At 36.3% G+C, this 13,444-nt stretch overlaps 1 protein-coding gene across 1 annotated transcript in view; it reads right to left on the minus strand.

The window, feature by feature from the left end:
• The window catches only part of Ckap5 (cytoskeleton associated protein 5), a 93,497-nt gene that overhangs the window by 62,129 nt on the left and 17,924 nt on the right, over window positions 1-13,444 (minus strand). The window contains exons 2-7 of the mRNA XM_028778514.1: window positions 10,455-10,548; window positions 7,770-7,963; window positions 5,991-6,197; window positions 2,471-2,642; window positions 1,516-1,648; window positions 300-400 (exon numbers count right to left, since the gene is read on the minus strand). Coding sequence (XP_028634347.1) covers window positions 300-400; window positions 1,516-1,648; window positions 2,471-2,642; window positions 5,991-6,197; window positions 7,770-7,963; window positions 10,455-10,511 — 864 coding nt within the window. The 5' untranslated portion in view covers window positions 10,512-10,548. The remainder of the gene's footprint in view (window positions 1-299; window positions 401-1,515; window positions 1,649-2,470; window positions 2,643-5,990; window positions 6,198-7,769; window positions 7,964-10,454; window positions 10,549-13,444) is intronic.

Here is a 13,444-nt window from a genome sequence, read left to right on the forward strand (position 1 = left end):
AGGGAGGGAGAGAGAGATTGAGATTGATTTAAAAGATAAAACAATAGAATAAATGAGGAAAAAAGTTCTGAAAAATGTTGAAAAAGTTCTGATTTTTGGTAAGATGTCTTGCTCTATTTTTTAAATGTTGGAATATGGTTATATATAGTAAAGGAAGAAAGAGAAAGAAGCAACCCACTTTACTAGAAAGATATGTGGAGAGTGGGGAGGTACACCAAGCAAGGGCTCAGCAGAACATTCTCGGACTTTAACCTAAGTTATCACTTAAAATAAATTAAAGAAGCTTAACCATTACTTACAATTTTGTCATAAAAGTCTTTGGGAAGTTTGGAAAGGATCTCTACTGCTTCCAAAAGTTCATAAGCATCTATCTGTGGTACCTCATCACCATCATCACCACCTTTGAAGAAAAAAACAAAACAAATCTTAAAATCTTTTCTTTTTTTAAACCTGATTTTAGATCCTCAAAACCCAGGAAAAAGCCAGACGCAGTAGTGCAAGCATCTGCAATCTCAGCACCTATAGGAGATGGGAGGCTGACACCAGAGAAGCTTGTGGGCCAGCAAGCCTAGCTGAAAAGACTGGGCCCTAAAACCAGAGAGAGCGCTGGTCAGATGACTTAGCAGCTCTTACAGAGGAGCCAAGTTCAATTCTCCAAATCCACAATAGGTAGATCAGAAATGACTTTAAAAAAAGATTTATTTATTTTATGTGAGTATACTGTTGCTGTTTTCAGACACACCAGAAGAGGACATCAGACCCCATTACAGATGGTTGTGAGCCACAATGTGGTTGCTGGGAACTGAACTCAGGACCTCTGGGAGAACAGTCAGTGTTCTTAACTGCCAAGCCATCTTTCCAGCCTCCCACAATTGACTTTTAAGTCCAGTTTCATGGGCTCTGATGTGCATTTCTGGTACCAGCACACGTATAGCATACACTTTCAGAGACAGACACATATGAAACTTAAACTAAAAAAATTAAAGTAATTTAAAAAAATAATAAAACGTTTAAAAAAATGGAAAGGTAAGGACCAACACCTGAAGCTTCTATACATGTACTGTGACCTATGTGTACCTACCCATCATACATAAACACCCCCCAAAATGATAGTTTTACTCATCAGTTATATATCTTTTCATACCCCTTATAGTTTTTTAAAGTTTATTTTATGTGTATGGGTGTTTGTCTGAATGCATGTCTATGTACTATGTGCAAGTGGTACCCGAAGAGGACAAGAGAGAGACAAGATTCTCTGGAACTGGGACTACAGATGGTTGTGAGTCACTGTGGGGGTGCTGAAAAAGCAAACCTGGGTCCTCTAGAAGAGCAGTAAATGCTCTTGGCCACTGGCTGAACCACTTCTCCAGCTCCCAGGATGAGATTTCAATAGAAAAAAGATCAGAGTTATTTAGTAGCATATGACTCAGGTCTTATTAAAAGAAGTTCTCCAAAATATGCCCACTGAAATTCACTAATTTTTAAATTGAAGCTATTGTTTAAACACTGGCTTACCCCCTTCTGCATCTCCACCAGCCGACTGTTGCTGTTCCAGTTTCGCTTCTAGTTCTTGTTGGGAACGCAGAAACCGACTTGGCTTAGGAGCACCCGTTGGCAGCTTGACCCACTCTTCTTCTAATTCTTTCAACTGCAAGTATGAACAAAATATTTTAAAAATGTATACCCCACTATTAGAAAACATAAAACTTGTACTTATTGATATTTTGGACTCACTTTCTGTTTATATGGTACTAATAGGAAAATCAACTAAAGACAAATTTAAACTGTATTTTGTCACTCTTGTCAAATAAGTCAAATCAACTTATTACTTTACCACACTAAAGGTTTATGTCTAAGAACAAAATTCTTTAAGATAGATTTATTTTCTTTTATGTGTATGAGTGTAAACTTCATGTGTGAAGTGTAGTTCACACATGCAGGGGCTATGTGAAGGCTGGCTCTGCAAGAGCTGCAAATGCCCTTAACCTGTGCGATATTGCTCCAACTTCCCAAATTCATTAGTTTAAGACAGTATCACTAGTTTATGAATTCAATTATGCTAAATTATCAAAAAAGCTCCAAAAATAAATATATGATAGAATTGTTTCATCCAAGCAAGTCCTCCTACTCAACAGAACTATAAAGGGACGTTTTAAGTTGATAGATTTAATATTACCAGGGCTGGGGAAACAGAAGATGGAGATGTTCTATAGATACCTGAACAAAACAAAACCCAGTTTTGTCTAACATGTACAAGATACAGGACTTGCTCCCTATTTGAGGTGGAGGTGAGGGACAGAAAGAGAGTGACAGATAGTAATAACAAAAAGTCTATACTCAGAAATTCAACCCATTTAAATCTTCAAGATAAAAAAATAATTATGTGTAAGGATAGATATTAACAATTACAAGTAGGAAATACATCCATATTAGCCTTATAAAAAAATGAACAAAGAAATCTGTGTCTTACCTGGACAGAATTTATATTTTGTAACGTGTGTTTCACAGCATCTCGATTCCATCTATAAATCTCTATAGCAAATAGTTTGGCTTCATCCCGAACAGCCTTGTCTCGAGATTCAAATAGTTTTGGCAACACTTTAATAATTGGCTTAAGTGAGATGATTTTTGACCCAAATTCACTGTAAGTGAAAGATTTGGGGAGAAAACTGTCAACATGTCATGCTTCATTGAACACGTATAGCTCCAAATCATGTACTGCACACAGTGTGGGGTACACACCTTTACTCCAAATCATGTACTGCACACAGTGTGGGGTACACACCTTTACTCCAAATCATGTACTGCACACAGTGTGGGGTACACACCTTTACTCCAAATCATGTACTGCACACAGTGTGGGGGTACACACCTTTACTCCAAATCATGTACTGCACACAGTGTGGGGTACACACCTTTACTCCAAATCATGTACTGCACACAGTGTGGGGGTACACACCTTTACTCCCAGCACTTAAGAGGTAGAGGAAGGAGGATTTCTCTGAGTTCGAGGCCAGCCTAGAATACACAGTGAATTCCGTAACAGCCAGGGCTATGTAAAGAGATACTGTCTCAAAACAAACAAAAAAAATAAATGAATAAATTATATATGAATACACTAAGTATTTCTTAAGGTAACAAATGGAGTTCAAAACCATCTACCTAGATCTATCCATCCATATCCACATGTACATACATATACATTTATATATGTTTATATATTTAATAATTAGCTGTCATTCTTAGACAGCTAAATATTTTTCTAGAGCCCCAAAATAATGTTAACATTTAAAAATGGAACTTTCTAAAAACTAAAGAAAAATTATTCAATCTGACAGACTGAGTTATGGCAATGCATATTTCATTCTTGATTTTTCAACTACCATAATATATCTCTGTGGTGGTTTGAATAAGAATGGCTCCACAGAAGATGTGTCACTGGGGGTGGGCTTTGAGGTTTAAAAAGCTGACACAAGGTCTCCTCCCCCAAATCTCTCTCCATGCCTGCCTACTGCCTTGCTCCCCACCATGATGATCATGGCTTCACCATTTAAAACCATAAGCAAGTCCCCATTTAATGCTTTCTTTTATAAGTTGCCTTGGTCATGGTGTTTCTTCACAACCATAGCAAAATAACTCAGACAAGTCCCCATGCGAAAAAGATACATAAACAAAGCCAATTTGAATTTTGATAGTTACCATGATAGAAAAGTTAGGTATCTTAGCACACACTTGTAATTTTAGAACCTGAAAGGAGGAGGGTCAGCAGTTCATGGTCATCCTCAGCTACATAGGAAGTTTCAAGACAGAAGCTACCTGAGACCTTGACCAAAACACTCAAAATGGAGGAAGGGAGGGAGGGAGGGGGGGGGGGGGGGGGGGAGGTAGGCAGGAAAAGTTTAAAAGCAAAATAGTTTTTATAATCCTGTTTTAGGAATGACAGAATGTTTTTTGCCTTTTAAAGCTGTCACCAATAGTAATTTTACGAGGCTATGGCATCTAAAATTGAACAGTTTAGCCTCTAAGTCCTAAAGAGCTACTTCACATTCTGAAATGCTTTAGGGGGGAAAAAAAAACAAGGTAAACTACAGATCTTCATGAATAAGGACAAGGCTGGAGGTAGAGCTATTTCATGGTAGAATGCCTTCCTAGCACATTAGAGGCCTTGAATTTTTTCCTTAGGCAGTGAAAATAAATAATGACTATATAGACACCACAGATAATGACTGCATAAAAAAGATAAATGTAACTTATTCTTTTACTATCCTTATTCTCCTAGTCCGTTTAAGTAAAATTACTTCAGTATATAAAGGTCTGAAGTAGAAATTCTTAATTTAAAAGCAGAAAAATTTTAGTATGATATACATTTTATTTTATTAACAACAGGTGGACTAGAGATATGACTCAGCAATTAAGAGCCCTTGCTATCTTGAAGAGGACCTGGGTTCCTATGTTAAATTCTCAGTAACCATATAGTGGTTCACAACAACCAGTAACTCCAGTTCTGGAGTATCTGATGCCCTCTTCCGACCTGTGTAGGTACTAGGCATGTACACAGTAAACATACATGCAGGCAAAAAACAAAATTAGAACAGAATATATCTACTGATACAAGCAGAGTCTGTAAATTTATTAAATTTCTTTTTTTGTTTCTTTTTCTATTTATTTATTTATTTACTTATTTATTTATAAGATTATTTTATAGAGGGTAGGCCATAAAAGATTAGAAATAAGGAAATTTAGATTGGGACAACAAGCTGACTCAGGGGGTTTGAAGCACTTGCCTGACCTGATAACTGATTCCTTAAGGTTGCCCGCTGCGCTCTCTCTACACGTGTGCTCTGGCACTCTTGTAGCACACTCTCACTCATACATCAGATATACATGCAATAATAAAACAATTAAACAAGGACACTTTTATCACACAAAAATCTAGATAAAAGTCAAACTTTATAAAAAGAATATTAGAAATCAGACAAAGGAGAACAAAAATCAAGAATAGCTCAACAAAATTCAAGAATGATGATATTTTCACATAAAATAAACATGTTAAGACACTGTCTCCAAGATATGAGTCATAAACATAAGGAATAATCCTGATCTAAGATTTCATTAGTGTTTCTTTCTTTCCTCCTTTCTGTATTTTTCTTTTTAATATGTAGGAGTGTTCTGTCTGCACATACACCTATATGCTAGAAGAGGGCGTCAGATCCCTTTTTAGGAGATGGTCATGTTGCTGGGAATTGAACTCAGGACCTCTGGAAGAGCAGCCAGTATTCTTAACCACAGAGCCATCTCACCAGCCCTCATTAGTGCATACTTTCTAAGGTAGCTAATAATAGACAACTGGAGATAGATGGGATTTAAGAATTGCCTAGATCTGGGATGTAGCTAAGTGGTAGAATGCTTGCCCTCCAACTGGAACGAGGATCTAGAGTCTACTTAATCAGGACTACTGATTTAACAAAGTCAGAGCTCTCTACCAAATCTTAGCAACTTGTCCCTCAAGGACAGTGCATATATAAAGAACTTCAGTGTTCAGTAAGAATCTAGGATTGAAGACATAGCATATACAAGTTACTATATATTTTATACCAAACCAAGTTTAGAACAAGTTATTTTTGATGTTTACCAAAAAGACTCCATCAAAGGTTTGCTCTAGCCAAAAGACTGTGTCTTTACAGCTAATATAAGTCTACTGTTGAAGCTAGAAAGAGAAAACTGCATATAATATATATATATAATATATATACATGCATATATTATATATTACACACTCACACACATATAATTTTACAAAAAAAGAGCTAATTCTCATATAGAACAGAAATGTTCCCTGCACACCTTCAGTAGAAAGGAATTTAGAGAAAATAACCAAACAGCAAGCTTGAAGGATGACATTAGAAGTTTAACAGTCTCCATTTCTGTTTAAACCTAGAACCCAAATTCAGTCAGCATACTTAAGAGAACTAAAATACAAAAAGTCTCACCTTAAAGCTTTCCTCAGTGTCTCTATACAGGCCACTATGATCTTGGGGTTCTTATTATCTAGGCCTTTTAGGAGCTCTTCTTGTACAGACTCTCCTTTTTCAATCTCAATGTACATGAGGCAAATCTCTATGCCCAGCTCCTTGGCTTTGGCTTTAGGTTGGTTGAAGACTTTACTTACAACACCTGATACAACTTCTCCCGTTGTCCTGTAAACACCACATACACACAAACAGATATGTAAGTGAAAAGAGATAAACCCTAGACACATTTCACTATAATTTCAGTTTATAAGTGTAGACAATTCAAGTAGAGATTGTCCTTGAACATTCTTTGCAGACCTTCTTTAGGATGTGTGCATGTGTGCCTGTCTTACATGTGGGTATGTAAACATACACTTTATAAAGGATTGTAGAATGGATACTTTTTGAAATAAATTACTTTAGACATTTTTAGGACAAGAGAATTTATTCACACAATGGGGGATATATCTTTAATAAGGAAAGACTCAACTTCTTAGCAGAACCTTATAGTAACTTTATCACACTGAGTGCCTTGTGAATTAAATAAAACTCGTAATTAAGGGAGCTAGAGGAACCAAATGCTAGGGCTACAGGTAGTATTTGCAAAAAAAAAAAAAAAAAAAAAAAGCTTCTAATGAGAATTTGCCAAAATTCTTTTTAAAATCAAAATGTGTCAAAAGTTTCTGTGAAGAAAAGTGAAATTAAAAAACAATCCTTTCATTAATATTGGTTATAACTAACCAAACTATCAGACTGAAGATGTTCACTTACATGGTCTCTGAAGTAAAAACATCTTTCTTGTATAATTCTCAACTTTTTGTGTGTGGAAGTTCTTTCTCACCAATGACATAAAGACTAAGAAAAATCAAGTTAATAAAGTATAGGAAGGAAAGTGGGTGATGGAAACTTCTATCATGTATAGCTGGAGTAAATCGGCCAGAAAACACTACCCCAAGAGACGAAAGGCCTTGGAAGTTAAATGGTGATTATATATTTTAAGAAAAGTTTTTCATGACATCCACTTATTTTCAGTGAGGCTCTTCCTTTGTGATGACCTTACAATAACGACTTCTACAAGTGTGGTGGTTTAAATATGCTTGGCCCATGGTAAGTGGCACTATTAGCAGGTGTGGTCTATTGGAGGAAGTGTGTCACTGTGTAGGTAGGCTTTGAGGTCCTACACTCAGTCTCCAACCAGTACGGAATGAGAGACAGAATGTAGAACTCTCAGTTTCTCTAGTATCATGCCTGCCTGCCTGCCTGCCTGCCTGCCTGCTTGGTATCATGCTTCCTACTATGATGATATAGGACTGAACCTCTGAAAGTAAGCCACTCCCAATTAAATGTTTACCTTTATATGAGCTGCAGCAATTAAACTCTAACTAGGACACTAAAATTACTTTAAGTTTTGAATAATTCTCATCTAAAATACTCAAAAGGAAAAAGAAAAAGGTCCAGCTAGAAGCCTCAGCATGTAAAGATACTTGTTGTCAAGCCAGAGAACTATAGGACTTACAGAGTGGAAACAAAGAACTAATTCCCACAAGTTGTCCTCTGATTTCCACATGTACCCAAACACATGGAAACAGATAATTATTCCACTTTAGAGATTTCATGTACCATTCTGACTAATTAAAGACAATGAAAGACTACTAGTATGTTCTAAAATTGTACCAGAGGCTCTATAAATACACATAAACTCATCTGTATAGCATTACATAGAGATGTTTACAGAGTTTTAGGAAAGAAACTACTCACTTTCCTGCAACATGAGCATTTTCAACATAGACAAGTGCAGCTTCTAGTCCTTTCAATTGAACCACTGCGTTGGAATCAGTGACAAATTTTTTGATTAATCCTAAGTATTTGGACCATTCTGGACTCTTTTCATCCTTTATTTTCTGGAAGATCTTCAGGGCCTCTTCATACCCACTTAATCTTGCTTTCCATAGCTAAAACAAAAATTAGTATTTTTAAACAAGGTTAATGTATTCAGTAATAATCTGTAGAAGTAAAAGAATATCCCATATCAGAAAATTTGAACAAAATACCCAATAACAGGAAAAAAGAAAGGAGTTTAAGAAATTCTGACAAATTTCAAAAAAATAAGTAGTCAATGAACAATTTATTTTGTTGTTTTAAAACAGGGACTCTCTCTGTCCTGAAACTCACTATGTAGATCAAGCTGTCCTCAATCTCAGAGATCCACATGCCTCCCTCATGTTGGGATCAAAGGCCTGTGCCACCCATGCCCAGCTTCAATCAACGAAAGAATGTTTTGCCAAGACTACCTAAGAATTCACAGCAGTGCCAGGGGCAGCTCAGTGGATAAAGAAGCTTGCTGGGTAAGCCTGATGACCTTGGTTTGACTCTGGCATTCATCTCACAGTTAGTTAACAGAACCTTCTTAAAGTTGTCCTAACTTCCATATATGGAGAAATTCTGTCTCAAAAACAAAACAAAACAAAACAAAACAAAACAAAACAAAACAAAACAAAACAAAACAAAACTGAGATTATAGCTAACCTGTGGATTTTAAGTAGACATTTGTAAGAAAGGAAATGGAATTCTCAACTCCATTACCTGGTAGACATTTGCTTTAAAAATGGATAGACGTGGTAAATTATACCTATAATCCCAGCACTCAGGAAACTGAAGCAGGAAGATTGTCTTAGCTACATAGCCAGAACTTGTCTCTAAATTAAATAAATAAATTTAATTAAAAAAAAACTTCACAGGAATAGTTGGGGAAAATGAAACCAATTGAAAAAGATAACCACTAAATAATGGTATAAATCAGAAATTAACTATTACCTTAAAGTTATTCATAATTAATAGATGGCTAGTATAAGAGGATAGATACTGGTACGTGTATCATATAAACCAGAGAATCTAAAAAAATGCTGGACATCAAGCACCTAACTAAATATAATTGCAAATGAAAAAGTATTTTCCATAAAATAATGAATTTTCTAGTGAAAAAGCTACCCAACTTGTCATTTTAAAAATACAATTTTCTTCTTCTTCACTAATACAGTTTTCTTTCTTTAAATTGTTTCCAGAATTTATTTGTGTGTGTGTGTGGTTTTGTTTGGCTTTGAGACAGTGTTTCTTTGTGTAGTTGCCTGTCCTAAAACTCACTCTGTAGACAAGGATGGCCTCAAAGATCCACTCTGCTTCTACTCTCCCTCTTGAGTGCTGGGATTAGAGGGAAAAATTTTTAATCAAGCTAAAGACACCTATTTTGTATTTGTGGGGTATGTGTGTCATGTGGGTATCTAAAGGTGCACATGTGCCGGAGTGTTATGTGTGTGTGGAGGTCACAAGACAATGTTTGTAATAATTTCTTTCCTACTACTCTTTTTTTGAAGCAGCATCTCCTTCATTTTTGCACTGCATTCTCCAGGCTAGCTGGTCTGAGAGCTTCTGGGAGATGTACCTGTCTCCATCTCCCATCTTCAGGGTGCTGGGATTACAAATGCAAGCCAAGCCATTGAACTGAGCCTTTTGCAGAGATTTGGGTTTAGAACTTAGGTCATTAGGCTGAAGCAGCAAATGTTTTTTGTTTGTTTGTTTGGTCATTAGGATGAAGCAGAAAGTGTTTTTTGTTTGTTTTGTTTTGTTTCTTTTTTTGAGATAGGGTCACTTACGCCAGGCTGGCCTAGAATTTGCTATGCAACCAAGGCTGGCCTTGATTTCCTGATTCTCCTGCCTCCACATCCCTAGTATTTATTTATTTATACATATGTAAGTATACTGTTGCTGTCTTAAGACACACCAGAAGAGGGCAATGGAGTCCATTACATGGTTGTGAGCCACCATGTGGTTGCTGGTACCTCTGGAAGAGCAGTCAGTGCTTTTAACTGCTGAGCCATCTCTCAAGCCTGAAGACACCTATTTGTTTGTTTGTTTGTTTGTTTGTTTGTTTGTTTATAGACAGGGTTTCTCTGTGTAGCCCTGGCTGTCCTGGAACTCACTCTGTAGACCAGGCTGTCCTCAAACTCAGAAATCCGCCTGCCTGTTTGTTTATTTATTTATTTATTTATTTATAGACAGGGTTTCTCTGTGTAGCCCTGGCTGTCCTGAAACTCACTCTGTAGACCAGGCTGTCCTCAAACTCAGAAATCCGCAGTGCTGGGATTAAAGGCGTGCGCCACCACTGTCCGGCTAAGAAACCTATTTCTAATGAAATAAAATAATGTTCTTAACAAGACATCAGTGTTTTTTTAAATTGGTAATGTTTTTTACATTCTAAGTAAGGTATACTATAAATAGTGTAAGTATAAGTAAACACAATAAGTATAAATAGTATATAATATTAAATATATCAAATATACTAATATAGTAAATATAAGTATAAATAGTATAAGCAAGGTATACTATAAATAGTATAACTGCTGATAAGACAAGTTAATGACAACATTTAAATCCTAGAAGTCTTACCTTGTGTTCACATTTCTGATCAACTGGTAGTTTCAACCACTCACTGTCATCTCCCATTGTGCTTCTAGTTTTCTCTTGGAGTTAAAAGTAGTTCCTAGTCAAATAAAAGTAGATAGCAAATACTCGTTAACTCTAGTAACCAAATAGTCTCTTATGACAAAAAATGACTTTTCTTTAGTTATTTCATCATGCATGTATAAGAGTTAAAAAGTCCATTCTTTGATCAAATGCCTACTACTTAATTCCATTAATATTAGAACATCTATCTTCCTTCCTTCCTTCCTTCCTTCCTTCCTTCCTTCCTTTTTGTTTTTTGAGACAGGGTCTCACTATAGTTCTGATTGTCCTCAAATTCACAGAGATGTGCCTGCCTTTGCCTCCTATGTGCTAAAATTAAAGGTGCGTGCCACAACTAGCTAATAGGACATCTTAATCAGAAAAAAATGGGAGGTGGAGGCAGAAGGATCAATACTTCAACTTCAGTCACACCTACATTTAGTGAGTTTGAGGGCAGCCTGGGTTACATAAGACACTGTCTCAAAAAACTTTTTTTTTTAAAAAAGAGAACTATAATACATAACAAAGAATAAAACAAAGAAATGAGCTACTTGTCCCTTTAAAAGAATATTGGAAACCAAAGTATCAACCTCCTCCTGCCATATCAACATCTTTGGCACATTTCTATTTGGTTACTAGAAAACAAAACAAAATAAAAAAAACCTTCGGATATAATAAATAGCTCTGAAAAGCTATCTTTTTATAAAGGAAACCTTCATCTACAAAAGAAGTCTACATTTGCAAACACAGGAATTTATTTTTCTTCACAGGTCCCCTTCTCTGCCCTAAACCAGGACACTGGATTTTCTCATCAACTAGACTAGAGCTCCATACTTGGACCACGCACAGATGTCATCCATTCTTTAGGACAGTTTATTTGACTTTATCTGAACAAACAGAAAGCCTTACCAGACTAGAACGTTTTTCAAAAACTACTCAATAAGAGTCTTGAAAATATTCTCTAAGAGGAAGTGACTAATTTCATTATCTTTTTGAGTTCAATCTTTGTTCTTTTATTCCTCTTACTCCTACTCTTAAGAAACACGAAGGAAAGGCTACCCAACTGCCTCTATGAAACTGTTTGTGCTACATACTCTCTAGTGGCACCCGTTACTTTGTAGCCTGCATTTTTAAAATTATTGCTTTTTTGTATTAAAAGGGGGGGGCTGCTTCATAATAAACCAGCTACAAAAACAATGAGCACAAAGATTTCTTTTTATGTGTGCTCTTTGTGTTTTTCTTCTTTCATGACTGTTACAGAAAGTGAACGCCACTAATTTTTTTTCAGTAATTTTAACTTAAAATTTTTTAGTTTTTTGTTTTGTTTTGATGTTTGCAGAGTCAGTTCTTTCCTGATACCTTTAGACTCAAACTCAATGTTGTTGGGCATGTGGTGGGTGCCAAGAGTTTTATCCACTGTGTCAGCTTGCCAATTCTTATTGTTTTTTTTTTCCCCCTTTCTCTTTCTTTCCACCTATCTGTCTGTTTCTGTCTCTGTCTCTCTTTGAGACAGGGTCTTGCTATGTGTAATAGCCCAAGAAGAGTTTGAACTCACGATTTCTTATGCTTTAGCCTCCTAAGTGTGGTCATTACAGGCATGAGCCACCAATAAGATTCAAGTTCTAGAATTTCTAACTCATACAATAAAAATACACATGCATTGTGTATATGAGTTATGAATCATCACAATAAAACCAACAAAACTGACAAATTGTATGCTGGAGAGATGATTCAGCAATCGAAAGTACTTGTTGCCCTTTCAAAGGATTCAAGTTTTATTTCCAGCTCCTACATGGTAGTTTACAACTATCTGTTCCAGGGGATCTGACACTTTTTGATGCACAAGATCACATAGGTAAAATAATATCTAACAACAACAACACCTGGTATGTTAGCTAGGCATAGTGGTATACTTCTGTATTCCAGTATTTGGGAAGCTGAAGCAAGACATGCCAATTTGAGGCCAACTAGTGAGTTAACCTTAGCTCTATGTCAAGACCCTCAAAAAAGTAAGCAAATACACAAAAACTCTGATATGTGAACCTACCATGCAACCAACAAATTGGAATACTACTGGCATTTCCACTCTCTTCTTTTGCCCACAAAAACTCTTCCTTAAAGAAAGAATGCTTAAGGGGCTCAGCAGTTAAGAACACCGACTGCACTTCCAGAGGTCTTGAGTTCAATTCCCAGCAACCACATGGTGGCTCACAACCATCTGTAATGGGATCTGATGCCCTCTTCTGGTGTGTCTGAAGACAGCTACAGTGTACTCATATAAGTGAAATAAATAAAACTGTCTCTGTCCTGAAACTTACTATGTAAGGTGCTTAAAGGCATGAGCCACCATGCCCAGATTAAATCTATGTATCTATGTTGTAATCAGAATTTTCTTCTTTTGAGAGATGGTCTCATGAATCATGTAGCTCTGACTGGCCTGTAACTTGGTTGTAGAACAGGCAAACCCTGAACTCACAGAGATCCTCCTGCCTGTTTACCAAGTGCTGGCATTAAAGGCATATACCACTATGCCCTGGCTCAATCATATTCTATGGTCATCTGAATAAAGGTTATTTTACTATGAATTGCTATTTCACTCACCATTTTGTTTGTAAAATTTATATATGCTAGTTGAACTGTGACTCAAAGGTTAGGGGTATAGCTCAGTATTGAAGGGCTTGTCTAGCCTGTGTTCTTCTCAATGTAGTTCAGAGTCATGTGCTTGTCTACAAACTGAATTCTCATAAATAGATAGACATGTAAATAAACATTTAGAAACTTGTGTAGCATCAATTCTAACTTCTTTTATTGTAGTAGTTTTACTTAACAAGGGCTTAAGTGTAAATTCAACAAGGAAAGTAAGATATAGAATGCGGCCGAGGTAATCAAGGTCAGACTTTGAATGGCCTTCTAAGCAAATGTTAAACAATTTA

The sequence above is a fragment of the Grammomys surdaster genome, unplaced genomic scaffold, assembly GCF_004785775.1.
Source record: "Grammomys surdaster isolate TR1022 unplaced genomic scaffold, NIH_TR_1.0 338, whole genome shotgun sequence".
Taxonomy (NCBI): domain Eukaryota; kingdom Metazoa; phylum Chordata; class Mammalia; order Rodentia; family Muridae; genus Grammomys; species Grammomys surdaster.